Genomic DNA, 21985 nt, shown 5'->3' on the forward strand with positions numbered 1-21985 from the left:
CTCAAGGCTTCCTTAGTGATTCCCTCCCTTGGTTTTTATTTCACTTGCTTGTTGAATGTGTTCATTTTTTAAATATAATAGCTTTATTGAGAAAAAGGTCAGGCCGAAGGGCTATCAAATGCATAGAGAACAAAGCAGAGTGAACATTTACATACCATAAAATTCGCCCATGTGAGTTGCACAATTCAGTGGCCTGGGACAGTTATAGAATTGTAGAACCATCACCATAGTCAAGCTGAGGACATTTCATCACCCCCAAAAGAAACCACAGCAGTCTCTTTCCTTTCCTCCTATCTCTCCTTCTCACCCCCAATTCCAGGCAACCACTAGACCACTTCCTGTCACTAAGGTTAATTCCAAGCTTCTACAGTACCTGTTGGTATGAGGACACGGGCAGACCCTACAGGATCCATGGACAGCATTTCCATAGTGACCCTCCTTGCAGCGTTCACAGTGATCTCCAGCCGTATTATGCTGACAGTTCTTGGGACAGATGAACAGGACAATGAAGAGCATCCTATTACATTTATTAGTTTTGAGGTCATTGTAATCTTACACAATTATAACTTAAGTCCTCTGACTCTACAGTGATATCAGTTCTGCTAACAGTGTGTTCTTCCTATCTAATCACTGTTGGTGCCACACACACACAAAGGTACATGTGACTTATATATAAGTTATTTGGAGGCATGATGTAGTGGAGAGAGACCAGCTAGATTCAAATCCTGCTCCGGTAATTTCCTTCATTTCTCTACACTTTACTGTTATTTTTTTAAAATCAATTCCCTGATGTGTCACTAAATACAATTTTAATTCGCTTAAAATGTATAGTTAGAATAATGCCAATTTCCAAAGCTGTTGGGAGAATTAAAAAAAAAAAGTATTTGACCCTGGGGAAATGTAAATTTTCTTCCCTTTTTCCCTTTAGATTGCTCCTGTGAAGCTAGGTATGCAGCTTAGTGTAGGGTGTTTGCCTAGTATGCATGAGGCCCTAGGTCCAATCCCAAGCACCACAAAAGGAAGAAAGAAAATTTTTAAAAAATTTGCTTCTATGAAGATTAACTTCATTTTATTTCAAATTCACTTAACATTGATACATTGAAGAGCAATAAAATTTAAATGTTTTTAACACATGGAATTTGTGAAAATAATAAAAAAAAGTTGCATAGGATTTGGAGGAAGCACTCAAGTCCCAAAGAAGCAAGAAATTATTTCTAAGCATTTTACTTACATAATGCAAATTCAATTAGCCTCATGTCAAGGTTAATGTGTAATAAGTTGATCTTCAGTACAGTGTTGTGATAGAATTTTGCAAGTGAACTATTGACATAAACCCTAACGGATTGTGTGGAATTTGTTTTGTGGAATTTTTAATCCAGTAAAAAAGATTTAAATGCACAAAAACATACAGGAAAATTCCCCTTGCCCTGGAAATTAGGCAATTCAGACTTTTTTGTATTAATTAAATGATCTGGAATGAGTATAATTTAAAATTTTTGCTATATGTCTACATGCAGAGGTAGCACTTGAGCAGGAAACTGTAATAGGTATGAGTTTTTAAATAATATCTGAAGCTCAGCTGGGAAAACCAAAGTACATACATATCATGAGAGGACTGAACTTGTTTGCAATGGGAAAGAAAGACTGCCCTGTGATCCTGAATGTCATCGTTTTGTCCAGATTAAGCAAATCCACCCTTTGTGAACATTTGAGTAAATGAGAATTATACAAAACTATTAAATAGGAGGAACGAGTTCTAGTGCTTTCTACAAGCCTGAAGGATGACCCACTCAACGATCCTTTATGGTATATTTCAAAACAGCTAGGAGAGGGGATTTTGAATATTCCTAACACAAGAAAATGATAAATGTTTGAGGTGTTTGGTATGCTAATTACCTGATTTGGGCTTTCCATGTTGAATGCATGTATCAAAATATCACATTGCCCCCCATAAGAATGTACAATTATTATGTCTTTTGAAATGAACAAAACACTATGATGTTAAATAGTTTTTGTTGTTGTTCTAGATATAGAACTGTGCTATAAACACAGGAGATTAATGTTTTAGAAAATAGGATGCTATTCACATGTTCCCATGTGATCATCACCGGAAAGCTCACCCTATCTGGAATCCTTCCTTCCTTCCCCCAAATCCCACTGCAGTGTGGATTTCTTCTTTCCAACCAGACATTGGAAGCAAATCCACCCTACTCCACAGAGAAGCACTGTCCCAGTGTCAAATGAGGACATGAGTGATTGCCTTCGCCTTTTTTTTTTTTTTGCTCAGCTGTCCTGACCCACTCATGAGACATCCTCATTTTGAGCTAATTGTTTACATTTCAACTCTAGTTTTTCTTTCTTTTTAATGCACATCACAATGTTAATTAAAGAACATGCCTGGATAGATGTAGTTTAGTCCTATGCCTACTTATCTCCAAGACAGAAAACACTGGAGAAACAAGAATTGCACTTGAGGGCATCTATATCCTGCTCAAAACACTCTGACTGCTGATCCTCCCCAGGGGTGAGGAAAAGAGGTTCCTGGAAGGGGGTCAGAGCCATGATGCTTAATGAATTCCCATAAGAATGTTTCAAATCTCCATGCTAAGAGTTGACGTTGGATTCCCTGGAAGCTGTCTTGATCAGTCCTGCAAACTTATATGTGAATTATCCCTGATTTTAGAGATTTACTTTGAACCTTGAGAGACCAAAGTCAATTTGCAGCAGAATCGGCCTAAAAGACCTTTTAATATTGAAAGGTACTTGGTCTCTGCATCACTGTGCCTTGAGAATGCAAGATGCTTTCTTGGCTTTCCATGTAAAGGCATATTTTGGAGTAGAATCAGTACTTAGTACTTGCCATTGAGCAGTTTGTTGAATGCAGACAATAGCTCCATGTGTGCATGTGTGTGTGTGTGTTCACATATGCATTTATGTGCATAGCATATGTACTACATGCACACTACACAGCAAGCCTCTTGAGAGTAGAGATTGTCTCTGATGGTTTTTAACTCTGGCACTTGGCTCAGTATCTAGCACATTATCAAATACTCAGTAAGGATTTCCTGAATGAATAGTCTTTAGGGGCCATGTGGTTATTGGAGACAAGTGAAAACAGGGTGGAAAAGATAGGAAATGGGAAACAAAAATCTTATTTGATTAAAATATGAATTATGATTCTTATAGGTTCTCCTTTCACGGGGCAACTCGACTGTAGAGAAAATTCTTTGTTCTTTGGCAGCTTTTATAATGTGGACTTGACATCTTGCAATGGTTCGGTGATAAGATAAATATTTATTTTTAATTAAGGCATTCACTTGTGTTACACACAACCTATAGTATCCAACATAAACTGTTATAAAGGAAGGCCTAGGAGCTGGAAAACAACCTTTCTCAGTGTCTTTTCTTCTTTTTGAACTTATAAGGTTACAATCCAACACAATATTCTATCAGGCAGCCCTTCACAACCCTTTCCTGTTCTGGCCTGTCCCATCTTGCAGAGGAAGCAGCTCCCTGGGACGTGCTGAGCAGGCTCAATACAGTCTAGGAACTCTGAGCAATGGAAACACACAGTAGTTGAATTAAAGGAAGTCCATGGCAGCAGAGGGGAGCCCTCCAAGAACACAGCACTACTGGGGCCCTCTGTATTCCTGGAGTGAGGATGTTCTCTCCTTCCCTTGATGGGGAAGGTCCTGGCTACTGGGTAGAACTCTGATCAAAGGGAGGAAGGAATATAGAATATAGAAGATTATAATATAGAATATAGAAGATTCAGCTTTAGGATGAAAAAGAAAAAAAAATTCCTAAGAAACTCATTTTATGTAGAAGGATTTTATAAAACATCCCGAAAGAAGTTCATTTTCAGTGGATAATCAATAGAATCTGGAGCGTTGAGAAAACAAGTCAAATGCAGGCCCTGAGGAGGCTGAGGGGAAAGGGAAGTGAGATGGTACTTTCCTTTCCCACACACCCTGTACTTACCCACCATTCCCATAAGCCCACTTTGTCTTGGCAATGGTGGAGGGTTTCTTTGACTGATTGAGCGTGAGCCATAAGCGTTCCTCAGCATTTCCTTCTCCCCTGAGTGCTTTCTTGAGTTACTGTCCACCTGACACTAGCCAGTCCTCCTCTTGCAACCTCCTCCCTCCCCAACAGAACTGGGGCTCAAGGTAATCAGCTCTGACATTATATGCTGGCAAGAGCTAAGTCCCCAGGTCCACCTTCTAATATAATTTAATGAGGCAGAGATGTAGAAACCAAGGTGTAATGGAACCATTCAGACAGCTGTTCTCTTCTGATACTGCATGTTAAGATGAAGGAAAAAGTAAAATGAAATATACATAACTCAGCCTGACGGCGCTGGAGCCTCCTACATGGTCATAGCAACCTCTACTTAGGGTGTGGTAAGAGATGACGCTGATGTCTCAGGGCACAGAAGGAGGGAAAGAGGAGAAACAGATTGCCTGCAGATAGCATCAGACTATCAATTTACTCACTATACATATGCCGGAGCCATCCTGGCATCGATTTGAATGTCCGTTGCAATTGCAGGGAACACACCGTCCGGTAAGGGAGCCTTTGTTATCCCGATAATATCCAGGGCTACAACCCTATTTTTCAAAAAGAGTGTTTAATCAATACAAAGAAAGAGAACAATTAATATCCAAAGCACTGACAATTCTAACTGAGAAGATTTCATTTCCCTTTTCTTTCCTTTAGTCAGTGTGTGCATCTCTAATTTCAACCACTAGCTTGGTCCACCTGCTTTTTTTTGTCAGGTTATGTTCTTTTTCCATGCCACAGTGGGTGTGTGAGATGCATGGCAGGGAACTCAGAGAGAGGAACGGGGTAGAAGTGGGGTCCCTCTTCTCCTGCTTCCTGTTTGGTTTTTGGGGTACTGGGATTGACTCAGGAGCACTCAAACGCTGAGCTACATCCCCAGCCCTATTTTGTATCTTTTTTAGAGACTGGTCTCACTGATTTGCTGAGTGCCTTGCTTTTGCTGACGCTGGCTTTGAACTTGTGATCCTCCTGCCTCAGCCTCCCGAGCCACTTCCTGTTTGTTTTGAGGATGGGTGGAGGCATGGATGGGTAAAGGGGATCAGGACTGTGAATCTTCTGGGTTCTTCTGGGGACAAAAGCTAAGAGTAGCTGAGCCCTCTCAAATCATGGGTTTGGGTTGGGAAGGAGCAACAGAGAAGGAGGAAGATTGAGGTGTGGTAGAGTCTTTAATAGGGTTTGCACAATAATGGCCAAATTGTTGGAATCACCTCACTGCCTCTTATTCATCTGTGGGCAACAGGGAACCTGAGGAGAGGTGAGGTGCTTGAATTCTTATACAGGACTATTCACCAATATTTGGTCCATGGTGAACACACTAAGACCCAGCCTGAGAGAGTCTCCTTGGGTTTGTTCAATATTGCTTTAATTATTTCTATCTCCAGTATATGGTCTCCTTCCTGAGTAATAATACTAGTTGTTATTTTTCATCTAAATAAAAATAATTATAGTTTTTCATGAACTGATTCTAGTTAAGAAAGCCTCCAATAAATTAAAAAAAAAAAAAGCCATGATCCTGGTTGCCATTGCAGGGAATACACCATCTGGTAAGTGAGCCTTTGTTATCCTGATAGTATCCAGGGCTACAACCCTGTTTTTCAAACAAAGTGTTTAATCAATATGAAGAAAGAGGACAGTTGCTATCCAGGGCACATGACAGTTCCAACTGGGAAGACTTCATTTTCCTTTTCATCCCTTCAGTCAGAAATCACTTAAATTTCTGTCTTTAAAGAGGACTACAGACATTCTTTTAATTTTAGCAGAGCTAATCACAAAGTCAGACATTGCCCCTAGTTTGTTACTCTGGTCTCCTATATGCCCTATCTTTAAAGCATCAGTGAAAAAAAATAATATTTTAAAATAAAGGGGAGTCTTTCATCTAATTTTCTTTAAACAGCACTTATGTCCATCAAATTCTGAAGTCATGATCAACACAAATCTTGAAATGAATGTTTCATCTGTAACCATAAAAGTCTCTGCCTGGATAAATGGAGGAGAAGAAGAAGCCACCCCATGGACACTCCCCAGGGTGGAACCCCACTGTTGCTGCCCAGAGCACCTTCCCACATTACCAATGACCACTGATCGATCATACACAACAACAGGTCAGAATTTCCAATATGATATTCCTTTAAACTATTAGGAACTATGTTTAGGCAAAAGAACACATTGGAAAAAGTTAGATTTCTTTGTATGCTATATGAACAGACTTGTCTAAAGGAGAATCAAAGTATGAAAGGAATGTTCTTTTGCTGAGAGCACAACGGATAAATACATCTGAACAAAATTCAGCCATCGATGGTGTGATCCTATCTACAACAAGCACCTACGGTTATCACCATACATCACATTGCCTACCTAAAAAATAATTGTATTTGGTAAAGAACAAATTATTTAAATCAACAAATAGATCTGGTTAGTTTGTATCAATGTACTTGAGTAAAAGCCTTAATTAAACATGCTTTGAGAAGGGCTAATCTCTCTTGATTAAAATTAAATCACTCATCTTAATTTGCTTTTGATTAGAAGCAGAAAAACAGTCTGCAAGAGTTATATGTCATATGACTGTTGGAGCATTACTGAAATGTCATCACACCCCCCCTCTAGAAAACAAGCAAACTCAGATTCTACATAAAATTTAATTCAAGCATTCAGATTGTATTGGGCACTTAGCTCTAAACAAAAATAAAGGGGTTGTTAACTAGTTAACCTTTACAAAGTGATCATTTTTCAAGATAGGTTTTCCAGTAAACTTTTATGTTGTAAATGATAAGATCGCGCCCCTACCCAGTTTCCAAAGGCTGTTTTAGCAGCCATAGGATCTATTTCTGTAGGTGTACATAATATCCAGGAAGTTTAAATAAAGAGCAGAGTTTATGTATGCCTCACGCCTGGCAAATCGAAGCATGCCTGTTAGATATTATGCAAACTTTGATTACTCTTCTTAGGCATGGATTTCACTTTTTGTCGCATTTTACTTTGTGGGTAAATTTTCCTGAAGGTAGAATTTGGAAAGCTATAGGTAATGGATTCTTTTTGTCCCGTGGCTTGAGTTTCTCCAGGGCACCAAGTTTCATAGTCTATTAACAGCCACAAGCATTCAAGCCCTTAACTATCTCAGGCATTTCCAGGTGGGCTGATGTTTATGGAGTTTGTGGTTAATAGCTCAGGAGAGCAATCTGTCAGGTACTGTAATAAACACTGCCTGTCAATGCAGGGGAGGCCACCAGCCCCTCCCCCAACCCACCCATTTACTTCTTAATCACCCTAACTTAAAATGTCATAAAGCTGGGAACCCCTCCCCATCCCAAATCAAAACTTAAAAGGGACATTACCTGGCTGGGTCTAAACTCCACATAACTTGTTTGCAGATGACTTTGACCTGGAGGCTGAAGAAATGCTACCCTTTGTTGCTGTGAACTGTATCCCAGACACTGCCCCAGGGCTGCCCCAAAGATCCACAGCCATCCGGTGCTCCAGGCTGGCCGCCTCACTGCGGGGGGCATCCTGGTCCCGGGAGTCCTGCTGGCTGCACTGCACACAAATCTCTACCTCTTCCTCTTATACCTGCCCTTCCTGCTCAGTGCCCAGGCCTGCCTGACTCAGGTAAGGAAGGCTGTCTGCGGCAGGGGCCCCACCTTTAAACTTCACACATGAGTCAGCCTGTGCCAGAACGCACATAACAGTCCCGCAGGGAAGCGCACCGCTCTGTAATTCCTGTGAGGTGGGGCAGGCATCACCTTCTACCCACCTCGCCCCGCAGACAGCACTAGACGATTAGAACAGCCATAAATCACAGGCTGAGTCACCGCAAAGAACACACCCTGAGCAGGAGGGTGGTAATCCAGGTTCCCCTCTTTACCTAGGGCTATCTATTTTAATGGGGCTAGAAAAGAGATGGAGGAGAGGGCGATGAATGGAGGCGATCTATGGGCTAAAAGTCACAAGACAGGACAGAAAACCACAGCAGGAAGATATTTCCAAGTTTAAAAAGCAGAACTCTTATGTGCAGATCACCTTTGGGTTTTCTGCTCTCAAAGGGCCAGGAAAGAAAGTGAAGAATTTTGCCACTCACATTCTGAATATAGACTACAGAGAATGGTGAAGTTCGCCTTCTCCTGCTCATTGTACTAACATGGAGCTTTCCCTTTGGGGAAAGAGCACATTTATAGTGTAAGGTATTAAATAATCCCATTTTGGGGGGTACATTTTAGTTTCTGGAGGACAATTCGGGTTGACAGGACCTTAAAGAATGAAGACCTGCGGAGAACTAGATAATTGGAGCAAGATTTCTTCTCAAAGAATCTGGGAAATTCTCTGGAATTTTACTCTTTCTGCAGACCAGGAGGTGGTGGGAGGGAGGAACTGAGTTAGAAAAAGGCGAAAGCACTCTGGGTCAGCTCATGGGAAGCAGAGATTCAAGTATGGGGATGCTGACCAGTGGGCTCCTTTCTGCTTCTGATCTCTTCATCCACTGGACGCCTGTGGTGTCCCATGCATACCTTTTTCATATTTATTTCCTGGAGGTAGTCTAGGTAAAACATAAGCTCTAGCCCAGCAGAAGCTTGGAGATTGGACAAAGTGTCTCAAACCATCCCGTGGTGTAGGACAGGAGCCAAAAATTAGCCAGCCACAGTTGCTGCCCCAGGGGAATGCTGTGGGTGGGAAATTTTCCTACCTGACATGAGTCACCCATATAGTCAGGGGGACAGGTACACATCTCCACTTCATGTGCTCTGCGTCCACTTCCTGTGTCGGAGGCCTCCTCCAGCCCCACCTCACCCAGGGTGAGCCTCTGTGTCTCGGTGAAGTGGAGGCCCCGGATGTGCAGCCCCTGGAGTCTAGACAGGACCGTCATCAGCTCTTCCCTGGACACTGGGGCTCTGCTGCTGGCATGTCTGAAGTTTCCCTGTAAGGGAAAATGGAGAGGCAGGGGCTTCCTTAGGCAGTCTCACTGCCAGGGAGTTCAGAGGCAGACCCCAGAACAAATGCAAAGGAAGATATCCAGGAGGCAGATGGAAAATCCAATCAACTAAGATGGGGAAGTCCCTCCTGGGACATTTACATTCAGAAACAGATGTCTTGGGTTACTCCCAGGAAGGGAGAGAAACACAAGATGTGGGGAAAGAAGGGTGGGGAACCGAGAGCACTAAAATGATATGCCATGTCCCCGTGCTATGCTTTCTTTTAAAATGCACATTTGTCTGGGCAAATAAAAAGTGACTGAGAAAGATATAGGAAAGGCAGTCATTAAATGACATAATGGTGACAGTACAATCTAGCACATACTCATTTTATTTTTATTGTTGTAAAAACACATCACATGAAATTTATTAGCTTATCATTTCTAAGTGCACGGTGCCGTAATGTGAGCTATAAGACAATGCCGCATGATGGACCGCTAGCACTTGCTCTTCTCGCAAAATGGAAACTCTAGACCCACTAAACGAGCCCCCTCTGCCCCTCCTCCAGCCCCTGGCAACCACCATTCCAAGAGTTAGAATACTTTTGTAACTCCATCAGTGGAATCACATAGTAGTTGTCATTTTGTGACTGGTTTATTTCACTTAGGGCACTGTCCTCAAGGTTCACCCACGAGGGTTTGTCATCCTGTTTAAAGTGTATACTACATTTTATTTATCTCTTCATCTATTGATAGGCATCTAGGTCATTTCCATTGCTTGTGGATAATGCTGCAAGGAATGTAGGTCCCCAAATATATCTGCAAGATCCTGTTAGCAATTCTTTTAGATATACACCCAGAAGCAACATTGATAGTTCTATATAAACATTTTTAGGAACCTCCACGTTGTTTTCCACAGCAGATGCACAATTTTACATTCCTACATACAGTGCAAAAGGGTCTCAATTTCTCCATATCCTTGCCAACACTTGTTATTTATTTATTTTTACTGTTGTTATTGTTTTAATAATAATCATAGTAATGAGGGTGAGGTGGCGTCTCACTATGGTTTTGATTTGAATTTCTCTAATGATTAATGATGCTGAGCATCTTTTCATGCAAAAGCTTTCACTTTTGATCTTTATATTCTGTTGTCTCCTTTGAACTCAGTTTCTACATCTCTTAAATGAGCACAGTAATACCTAATATCTCAAAGCTGTCATGAACATTAAATTAAATATAATGTGTATAAAATGTTCCGCACAGTGCCTAGCATTCAATCAATGGTAGCTATTATTATTAACATAAATATAATACTTAAATAATTTCAATGGATGGTTTTAACAGCTTGGGGTATAATCTGTAGACAATAATATTCTCTTATTTTAGGTGTAAAATTTTTAGTAAGTTCACAGAATTGTACAACCATCACCATAATGTAATTTTAGGATATGTTATCATCCCCCAAAGAATCCATATGCCCATTTTTAGTTATTACCCATTCTCACCCCCTCCCAAACACTAATCTCTACCCTGTCTCTATAGATCTACCCATGCTGGAGAATTTATATAAATACCAACTTAATGTCAATAGTCCACCAAAACTTTCCTTCTATTACCTTCATTTCCTCTCTGCTCCTTTGGGTTATTATTGTCATATAAATGACATATTTATACATTATATGCCCATCAACAAACATTTATAATTATTGCTATATGCAGTTGTCTTTTAAATCGGACAGGAGAGAAAAAAATGTCAAACCAGAGTTAGAAGGTCCTTTATATTTACCTCTGTGGTTGACTTTTAACAATGATCTAGTTCTTCATGTGGATTTTTGAGTTTCTATTTAGTGTCCATTCATTTCAATCCAAAGGAATTCCTTTGGCATCTCTTATCAGCAAAGTTGGTTAGCAATACATATATACAGACACATATATGAATGAATATTTATATATATATACATATATATGAACACACACACATACTTGAATGTCTTCATTTTTCCTTCTTTTTTGAAGGACATTTTGCTGGATACATAATTCTTTATTTTTTATTTTTATTTTTTAAAATTTTTTATTGTTGGTTGGTCAAAACATTACATAGTTCTTGATATATCGTATTTCACACTTTGAATCAAGTGGGTTATGAACTCCCATTTTTACCCCATATACAGATTGCAGAATCATATAATTCTTTATTGATGATGTGTTTCTTTCAGCACTTTGAACATGTTTGCCACTGCCTTCAGATGAGTTAGCTATTTATCTTATTGAGGACCACTTGGATGTGATGAATCACTACTCTCAAGGTTTTCTGTCTCTGTCTTTCAGCATCTTCACCGTGGTATGTCTCTGTGTGGATCTCTGGCATTAGTCCTATGCGGAGATTTATTGAGCTTTTTGGATGTATGTATTAATGATTTCAACAAACTGGGGGAAGTTTTCAACAATTAATCCTTCAAATATTTTTTCTTTCCCTTTTGCTCTCCCCTCTCTTTCTCGTATCCCCATTTTGCACGTGTTCATACACTGGACGGTATCCATCGTTGTTTAAAGTCCATTTATTTTTCCTCATTCTTTTCCTGTTTCTCAGATTGAATAATCTTACTTGACCCTCTTTAATTTTGCTGATTTTTTTCCTTCTGCATGATTACATTTGTTTCTGAGCCTTTGTCTTCGTCAACCTGGGCTGACATACAAAGTAACATATACGGGGTGACTTAAACACAAGGAATTGATTTCCTCTCAGTTCGGGAGGCTGGAAGCTGTGGATCAAGGTGCTGGCTGAGCTGCTTTGGCACCTGGTGAGGCTCTCTTCTTGACTTGCAGGTGATTATCTTCTCACTGGGTCACATGGGGGAAAGAGTGAGCTTGCTGGTGTCTCTTCTTAGGAGGACACTAATCCTACTAGAGCGTCACCTTTTTATGTCATTTAACCTTAATTACTGCCTTACTCCAAACACAGCCACACTGGAGGTTAGGGCCTCAACCGAAGGCACAAGGACATGATTCAGTCCACAGCAACCCTTTCTAGTGAATTCTTCATTTTGATACTAAATTCTTCAACTCTAGAAATTCTTTCTTATAATTTCTATTTCTTACGTTATATTCTCTATTTTGGGAGATATTGTTTTCATATTTTCTTTTACTTCTTTAGACATGGTGTCTTTTAGTTCTTTGAGCATGTTTAAATGCTGATTTAAAGTCTTTCTCCATGAGTCAAACGTCTTTGTCTTCCTCAGTAAAAGTGTTATTTATCGATTTTCCATTAACTCCCCTTTTTATGGACTATATTTTCTTGTTTCTTCACATATCCCCAATTTTTTGCTGAAAGCTGAACATTTAAAATAATATAAAGTGGCATCTCTGGAAATCATATTTGCTCCACTCCCTAGAATTTATTATTATTGTTTGTTTGTTTGTTTTATGAACTAAACCTGTAAAGTCTGTATTTCTTGTAAATAACCACTAAAGTCTCTGCTTTGTTACCCTGATGATCAGCTAATAATCCGCAGAGATTTCCTTAAATGGCTGGAGTCAAAAAGTCTCCTAATCTTTGCAAAGTGGTTCTGTGCACATATTGGAGAACCCCTTTGACTCTCAACCAGACCGATGATAATTATTGCTATATGCAGTTGTCTTTTAAATCAGACAGGAGAGAAAAAAATGACAAGAGCTTGAAGGTCCTTTTTAGCCTTCACTTCCTGCTTTCATAGTCCCTCGAGGTCAGCCAGAAGTGAGAACTGTAGGGCCTTCTTAGGTTTTTCCTCTGCATGTTCACATACCTGAATGTGTACACAGCTCTGAGCAAGTGTAGCCTCCCACATCCCCAGTTTATGTTGGAGCTTTTCAAAGCCCCTATGGACATCTCATTCCTAGGCATTTTTATTTTAAGCTTTGTGATTACCTTACTGATTGCCCCAATCACTTCAGGTAGTAATAAAGTAAGAATAAAACTGCCTCTGAATGTTTTCAATATCATTTCTAGGGGAAAAGCTCTAATCATGTCAAATAAAGACAATGTTCTACAAATGTACCTGTACAGAAATGTTGAAATATGCCTGAGTTCAAGGAACTCAAAAAAATGTCATCTTGAGGTATTGAACATATACTTAATAATATAAATGGAACAATATTTTTAAGGAATAGTTATGATCAAGTAGGTGTAATAAAATATTTTATGATCTGATGAGGCTTTATTTGACTATATTTTTATTTCTCTTGATGTAAGACATTTTCAGGGCTTTTCTACCCATCCACACCAAGAATTTGTTGGGCACTGATCAGGTCCCAAGCACTAAGGGAGACTTAGGAATGAGACTTACAGATGAGGGAGCTATGTTGTAGCCTTTACAAGCTCACAGGGTTTATAAAACAAGATTAATTAACTGTGAAATGAGAGAGAGAGTGTGTTAAAGGGCCATAAAGGTGGTACACACAAAGCAATGTGAACATCAAATAAATTATATTTTAAAGTATATGAATTATATTTTATATAATTTTGTGTCTTGAGTATATAAACTTATATCTACACAAACAAAAATTTATGAACATAGATATACATAAACATATATAATAAATAAATAACAAAATCTATAAATTATATTTTATGTGATTTGTATTTTGAATATATATAAACTGTATCTACACAAACATAACTTATATGTGAAAATTCTTAAATAAAAAATTGTGATTGGCTGAAATAAATAGAACACAAACCAAAAGGGATCATTAAGAACCATTAAATAGGCAACGGGCTCAATGGTGCACATCTGTAATTCCGGAGGCTCAAAAGCCTGAGGCAGGAGGATTTTGAGTTCAAAGCCAGCCCCAGCAAAAAGTGAGGGGCTAAGCAACTCAGTGAGACCCTGTCTCTAAATAAAATACAAAATAGGCCTGGGATGTGGCTCAGTGGTTGAGTACCCCTGAGTTCAATCCCTGATACCCTCCGCCTCACCAAAAGGGAGCCATTGAATAGGTGCTTTTCCTTTACCTCAACTATCTGCACTCTCCCATGATACAGTCGATCTGGCCGGGGGTCACTTGACTCCTCATGGATGATGGACATGTGCTGACCCTGTTGAAAGAAATACATGAAAGTACCAGTCCTTGGTTAGGATGTTTCAAGATTTACAATTTATGTAAAAACAAATATCTATGGATCTACATTATTTGAAAAGCTCAACTCTAAAATGAAGTTCAGGTAAAAGGATTAACAACATGGAAACAGAATAACAGCTAATACAGTGATTTTCACATGTAGAAAATTAAGAAAATTGGCTTAACTGAAAAATGACTTAAAAAGATGGAAACAATTTTTTTAAAAATATCCTGCTTTGCAGTAAATGCATGTGGTGCTGTTTTCATCATTGCTTATAGTGCCAGATTGTGGTAGCAGGAAAGTGCTTTGGTGAGTGGGTGACTGGAGGGGGAGGGAGAAAGCAAGGGTTGGCAGAGTCCAGCTGTGAAGCTTGCCTAGGCCTGGAACCACACAGCTGGTGTGTGGAGGGAGGAATTAGCTTGTAGCCTTTGTCCTGTGGGATCCAGCCTTGCTCACTCTCAGCCTTCACCCCTGAGCCATTACACTGGCTCTTAGGGGGCTTTTAATAGAGAAGAATGGGATGATGGGCACCTCCCATCAGCAACCCTACCTCAAGTACACACAGAATAGCCAGCTATTCTGTGGGACCTCCAAATCTGAAGGTGTTCCATTCATGAGGACTGGGGTTTCAGAAAGAAGAGAATTATCTAGAATCACAAATCATTTAAAGCCTTAATCTAAGAAACATGCCCGAAAGGCTCTTAATTATAGTGGTTTAGAACAAAGCAGGGGAGTAAATGTTTCATGAGCCTAAACCATTTTCCAAGTTTAAAGGTAAAATTAAGGAGAAATTTTGGTCATTACCTCTCAGTGAGTTCCAACCGTTTGCATAATCAACTCCGGCACTAAAAATAAGTACACTGATAGCCTGAGCTGAGATGCCCTACTAAACCATGAAACTGAAATACAGCATGCTGCAATAATATTTTTATTGGGTAGCTATTTCTCCTTAGGCTATAACTTGAAAATCTTTCCTACTTTATTTTCAAGATGACCTGCAAAGGTTCCTTGGGGTTTTTGAAACACGTCAATATATTTGCTTATGACTAAAAATAAAACATAGGTTGACCATGCCCCAACGTAAATATCTACTCAGCATGGGAAGCCCTCAGCTGAGCTGTGTGAAACTGTGAAACAACCCTGTTGATAGTAACTGACATGAGAAAACCCTTCAGGAAGTTTCAGTTGCATTGAATTTAATCAGGAGCATATAAACCAGAAATGAGGCCACCTTCAGACTATGGAACCCCGATATCTGCATTTGAGGTAGCATCCTACAATGTAGAGGATGCAAAGTAGGATATGACATCACCCTGCCTCAAGGAATTTTCCAGATTGCCGGTCTCAATTGTGTACCAGGCATATAGAGTGTGGATGCTACTTCCCCAAAAGCCAAAGTAGCCCCCCACTATCTATATCAAGTTAACTTCATAGCATATCAGTAAGCACCCTCCCTACCCTTCCTGGTTTGTTTTCAATAATTCACACACACTGACAAGACAGCCAAGTTGGACTGGTCTCCCTTGAGCACCGCCTCCTCTGCCCTATGCACCTGGGTTTCCCTGAGTTCTTTCTCCTGGAGAGGCATTTCTCCTCTTGTATCCATTCTTAAGGACTTGGCTCAAAAGGAATCTGTTCCATGAAGCCCTCTGCAGGCCTCTCAGCCTAGATAACTTCCACCTGGACTCAGCCTCCAGCTCCAATACAGCCTTGTTTATTCTTAAATACTTACTGCTCCGTGGATTAAATCATTTGCCTATCTATCCAATTTCCCCCTTTTTAGAGGACAGGGTTACTTATCCTTTACAGAGCCCAGCAGTGCATGTGACAAGAGCTCAAAAACCATTAATGAAACTAAATCAAAAGACAGAAGCACAAAAACATACAACATGAAACAGTTACTTGTGAGAAACAAGGTTGAAACACAGTTAAATGCTTTGGGGGTAGGAGAGACCATTTGGTCAGAGGATACAGGATCCTTTTCAGTTTGGGACACATTGGAAACAACTGTATCCAAACTTTTTATAGGCCACACATCAAGATGTCCTCAATTTAGTTCAGCACAAACTGCAACCACTGTTTCTGCTACTTGAGTTGTGTTCTGATACCTACAGTGAGCTGCACATCTGGCTTTTTTTCCAGAAGAACCATGTCACCAGGTAAGCCAAATGACTTGACTTGATAAGTGAGGAAGCCACCATATGAAGAAACCTAGAATGAAGTAACAGCATAGTGTTAAAAGAGATGATGCCAATATTAACCCACATATAAGGCCCTTGACATCAGGAAAAATACAAAACCAAGGATGACATCTAGAGAGTGGGATTAGGGATAATATTTTATACATATACATATATGTATGCATATGTATATGTGTGTGTGTGTGTGTATTCAATTGTAGTTGGATACAATAGTTATTCATTTTTATGTGGTGCTGAGGATAGAACCAGCACATCACACATGCTAGGCGAGTGTTGTACCACTAAGCCACAACCCCAGCCCTGGAGATGATATTTTAACCTTCTAGTGAACACCATTTTTTATATCATTTAAACTGTCTAGCATGAACATGATTGAGTTTTATAAGTGAGAAGAGACTCTTTTTAAAGAAAAATAATAGTAGACACAAATCTTGTTTTTTTCCTAGATGACTACGAAATCAAAATATTTATTTAATCTACAGCAATTCTAGGAAATCTAGGCCACTGGTTTCTTATTTAACCAAGAGACTTGGATAATATCTATCAGTCACAATGTGAACCTCTAAAAATAAATTTTAAAAAAGTCCCCTGAAAACAGATGGTGAATATTTCCCAAGTTATTATGAAGTATACTGGGTACAGACGACATGATCAACAACTGTGTTAGGGACATGAACTGTCTTGGTGCTGGGTAAGCAGTTATGTACATGGTGGCAATGTAACAGTGAATGGTTGTAGTTCTCTGACAATCACTTCACTTTTGTGCTGATGCTTCTGACCTTGAAGTAAACACCAATCAAGAAGGAAGGATGGGAATCAGAGGCAACGTCACTTCAGCTTAACAGAACAAAATACTCAGGAAAATGCAAACAACAGAAAGCAGGGGAGAAATAGGGCTTTTTGGAGATCTCAATCCACAGGAGTTTTCCCTAAGATCTATGGTTTGACAAAGCCTCACAAAGTTGTGTTCTGAGAGTTGGGAGGTATTCCAATGACATCTTGAATCACCTTACTGAGACTGCCTTTCTGATGGGCTAAGGTGGTTTTAAAATTATGTGCATAAATTCTTTGAGACTCCTCTCTCTAGGAAGCCAAACTTAATTCCCTTCCCCTTGAGTGTGGCCTGGACTTAGTGACTCAATTCTAAGGAGTTAATGATCAGAATAAGGCAGAAGTGGGACTATGTCCTTTCTAAGATTAGGTTATAAAGAATTGAGGCTTCAGTCTTGAGTTCTATCATATATTTTCTTTGTCTGTCTCATTGACTGCTCTAGGGAAAGCCAGCTGCCATGTAATGAAGACTCTCAAGTAACCTATAGAGGGTCTCATGTCATGAGGAACTGAGGCCTCCGGCCAACAGCCAGCAAGGAACAGAAGCTGTGCTAACAACTATGTGAATAAATTTGGAAATGAATCCTTCAGTCCCAGATTACTGCAGCCCTGGCTAACACCTGGACCACAACCTCAGAAGAGACCCTGGGCCATCACTTCCTAGGTCCTTAATCCACAGAAACCATGCAATATAATTGTTGCTTTTAAGCTGCCAAGTATTGGTGTAGTGTGTAACACAGTAAGGGATAACCAACACATAGGCTAACCACAGAGAAGTGAAGAGCAATACTGAATGAAGGAGAAGTGGGTCCCACCAGAGAAGCAACATTTCACACTCGAGACATGAAATGATTAGTTCTTTAACTGGAAGACAGAATTAGAAACCCTAGATCAACAAAATCCTAATATTCAGTTATTCTTAATGTGAGATGATCACCTCACCTGGGGTGGGCCCTGTGAAATCCACCCCTTCTCAAAGTTTCTACCCTTGCAAAACTTGAAGCAATATCACCAGGTGATATATCCACATGGGGCCTGCATTTCTGTCCTCATAAAATAAGCAGAGTTGGCCAGGCTGTGGAATAATAATTTATGCAGCAAAGGAATAACAGCTCATTTATAAGCTCCCCAAGGATCATGTAACTAAATGCACGTGATTCTGCTTATGAAGTTGAGCTGCCACGGATTCTGCACTTCTTTAAATAAGCTTCTGAGTCACTTCTCAGCTTTTGTTTTTCTGACAAGGAGCCTTTCTTCTGCTCTAAAACAAAGAATCTTAAGCATTGGCATTTAAAGATGTACCTGTCCTATGTGCAACAGATATTATTTAAATGGTTATATCTTTCCCTGGAGGAAAAATCCTTTGACGGTAAGTAAAAAATAGAGAAAAAAAAAGGGAATTATGATTTCCTTTGCTTGGGAGTTTGTGCATGCAGGTCACAAGAGGCACTTTGCCCCTTACATAGGGTCTTCTTCATGACTGATTAACCTTATTTCTAAAATTTATATATTTATCAGGTTATTTCTTAACCTGAACTTCTTCCTGATGCTTTCTTCCAGACCCCCAGTAGATGATGGTCATGCAGTGATAGAGGAGGCCCATAGAGGGCTCAGAAGAACATCAGGCCATTGTTACCTTGTCCCCCAGGTAAGATGGAGGCGCGATCCAAGATGCACTGTGCACTGTTGAGGGAAGCTCCTGGAGATCTGCCACGACACTGTTGCTACCTGGATTGAATGAAACAGGGACATCCACTCGATCTGCTGTCTCCAGGTGCCATCCCATCATATCCACAAACTGGAACACAAAAGCAGGGCATGGAAATGTGAGGCTGTGACCTCTTGGGGGATGGCTGCATTATGTGTCATAGAAGGAGCCACAGGATAGCCACCTAGCTCCAGAGGCTTCCTTTATGTGTCCCCTCTTTTTAATTTTTATTTTTTGAGACCCATGCCTCAAGCATGCAAAGCATACACTGAGCTATACCCGCACCCAAGCATCTGACCATGAGCTTGCCCTCCCTAGGACTCTGATGATGGAGCCCTCACCCACCACTGCTCCCATCAGACCCATTGTGACTAGGAGTTCTTGGAGGGCAGTGACCATGCATATGCAGGACTTATCCTTGTATCCCAGCACACATCCTAAGTTCTTGACATTTAGTATTTGGTCAACAAATGTTTGAATCATAAATAATAAGTATATGAATAATAATTAGAACTATGGGCATATTTAATAGGTTAGTTCTATGGAGAAAAATGTGTTGCTGTCATTATTTCTTTGCCAATGGGTCATCAAAATGAAATATTCTCCTGGTCATAAAAGAAGCTGGTTCCATTTTGGGAGAAGCAAATAGAAAGAATTGACAAGGCATAGATTAGGAAAAATGCCTTCTGCTTCCCTGAGGGGTAAGGAGAGAAGACCAGGGCAGATTTACAAACTAATTTTTTTTCCAATTATAAGTCTGCACTCCTTTGTAGGAGGCAAGCAGTAAAATATATAGAATAATCTTCCTTTAAATCTTTGTTGGATATAAGACATTACTCACACAAAAGCAAGCAAGCATGAGGCTATTGGTTCATGGAAAAATGGAAAACAACAGAAGTTGTTTTATGAAGTTAATTTAGACAGTGGCCAAAGAAAAGATGTGATAAAATAGGTGAGAAGGAAAGTAAAACAGGAAGAAGAAGAAAAGAGAAAGAAAAATAAGAAGAAAAGAGAAAGGAAGGATGTGATGTTGTACTGTCATGAAATATATCTATTTGGTCTTTGTTCCTGGTTCCTGGCACAGTGCTCCTAAAAGTCATAATTTTTCAAGTGGTAGGGAGTGATTGTATCATCTTTTTGTCTGATATTTGGTATTAGTCCTCATTTCCTAACACTGGAGCTTCTAAGATCACCAGCTCTCATGAGTGACAAGAGAGTCATGCTAATGAGATAACTGACTATGGGACTACTAGATAGCTTCAAGATGGCGGCTGGTGGCCAGAAGCACCATAGTATGATTAGAGGTTGAAACTGTCAGCCCTACCCAACTGACCTCTTGGGAGGGACTGAGTTGATTAACAATGGCTAATGATTTAATCAATTAAGCCAACATAATAGAATCTTCATAAAACCCCTAAATGACATTTTTAGAGAGTTCTTGGGTGCTGAGAGGGTATCACACCTCAACTCCATGGTAACAGAAACTCCTGTGCTTGGGACTCTTCTAGACAACTCCTTATATACCTCTTCATCTGGCTGTTCATCTGTATACCTTATCATATCCTTTATAATAAACTAGTAATAATAAGTAAAGTGCTTCCCTAAATTCTGTTAGGCATTATAGCAAGTTATCAAAATTGAGGAGGGAATTGTGGGAACCCCTGATTTGTAGCCATGTCAGTCAAAAATACCTGAGGCCTAGAATTTGCAATTGGCATTTGAAGCAGGGATAGACTTGAGGGACTAAACCTTTAACCTGTGGAGTCTGACACTACCCAGGTAGATAATGTTAGAATGAAATTTAGATTGTAAGACATCCAGTTGGTATTTGGAAAGAAAATTGGAGAACTGTTTGATGTGGGAAAAATTCCACACATTTGATGTTAGAATTGTTGTGAGTATAGAAACAGGATTTTCTTTAAGGGGAAAAATAATGGCTATGGTTTGCATCTTTTTTTATTGTGCATATTGATTATACAGAATGGTGGGTTTCATAGTAGCATATACATAAAAACATAATTTGAGTATGTATTAAAGGTTTGATCCCCAGCAGAGTGCTAGTGAATGGCAAAACCTATAAGATGTGGGGTTCAGTGGAAGGAAGTTAGGTCATTGGGGGTGTCCTTGAAGGACATATTGAGACCCCGGCCCCTTCCTCTTCCATTCTTTTGATTCCCACTACCCTGAGGTGAGCAGCTTTGCTCCACTATTCATTCCCACCATGTTGAACTGCTTCACCAAAAGAATGAACCAACTATGAACTGACACTTCCAAAGGTATTCTTTGCATACCTTAGCTCTTTGCTTATGTGTACTGTGACAATGACTGGTCACTCCAAAGGTATGAAACAAAATTAAACTTTTCCCTTCTTAAGTTGATTATCTTGGGTATTTTGTTACAGTGTTAGAAAGCTAATTAATACAACAAACTCCTTCCATTTTATAAGTATTTACAATGCATCTATTATATCCTAGATCCTGCTGTAGCCTCTGAGGATGTATCAAGGAATTTACATTCTAATGGTGGAGGAAGCCAGATAACAAATTTTTCAAATGAAATGCATGATATATCAGCGATTGATAAAAGCTATGGAGAAAACAAGGGTAAGAACATAGAGAGTGACAGGGAATGGTGAGCATGTGACATTTGATCAGAGACCTGATACTTTGGGAAATGATCCTAGGAACATGATCAGTGCAGGCCAAGAAACAGAAAGTACAGCATTCTCACCAATCAATAAGCAAAACGTTCCACAACACCTCACACCAATTTATTTCTTTTTTCATTCAGAAGTATTAAATAAAAACCCAAAAACTCTAATTCTTTGCATACCTTAGCTCTTTGCTTATGTGTACTGTGACAACGACTGGTCACTCCAAAACAGAAGCAGCTGGTGCAACCCTTGGGATTGGCTGGATCCAGATAGAAGGATCCTTCTCGACACGTGTTACATTCCGTACCTTCCACATTTGCCTGTTGACAGGAAACAAGAGGAACATCATTCCTTCTAAAGGTTCCCTGATTGCAATCAGCTGCTTGCACAAATTAAATACCAACATGAGATGTTAGAATGTGGATGTTAACAAAATACTCAGAGATATGTCATCACTAAGCTGTCACAGCACTTTGGTTAAGCTTCTATAATATGTGCAAATGGAAGAGAGAATTCATAAGATGCCCCT

The 21985-nt window shown here is 39.7% G+C and overlaps 1 protein-coding gene across 1 annotated transcript in view; it reads right to left on the bottom strand.

The window, feature by feature from the left end:
• The window catches only part of Lama3 (laminin subunit alpha 3), a 247818-nt gene that overhangs the window by 65090 nt on the left and 160743 nt on the right, over positions 1 to 21985 (bottom strand). The window contains exons 34-40 of the mRNA XM_071602850.1: positions 21636 to 21776; positions 18732 to 18893; positions 16176 to 16274; positions 13956 to 14039; positions 8738 to 8968; positions 4497 to 4610; positions 374 to 483 (exon numbers count right to left, since the gene is read on the bottom strand). Coding sequence (XP_071458951.1) covers positions 374 to 483; positions 4497 to 4610; positions 8738 to 8968; positions 13956 to 14039; positions 16176 to 16274; positions 18732 to 18893; positions 21636 to 21776 — 941 coding nt within the window. The remainder of the gene's footprint in view (positions 1 to 373; positions 484 to 4496; positions 4611 to 8737; positions 8969 to 13955; positions 14040 to 16175; positions 16275 to 18731; positions 18894 to 21635; positions 21777 to 21985) is intronic.

This window comes from Marmota flaviventris, chromosome 16 (assembly GCF_047511675.1).
Source record: "Marmota flaviventris isolate mMarFla1 chromosome 16, mMarFla1.hap1, whole genome shotgun sequence".
Taxonomy (NCBI): Eukaryota; Metazoa; Chordata; class Mammalia; order Rodentia; family Sciuridae; genus Marmota; species Marmota flaviventris.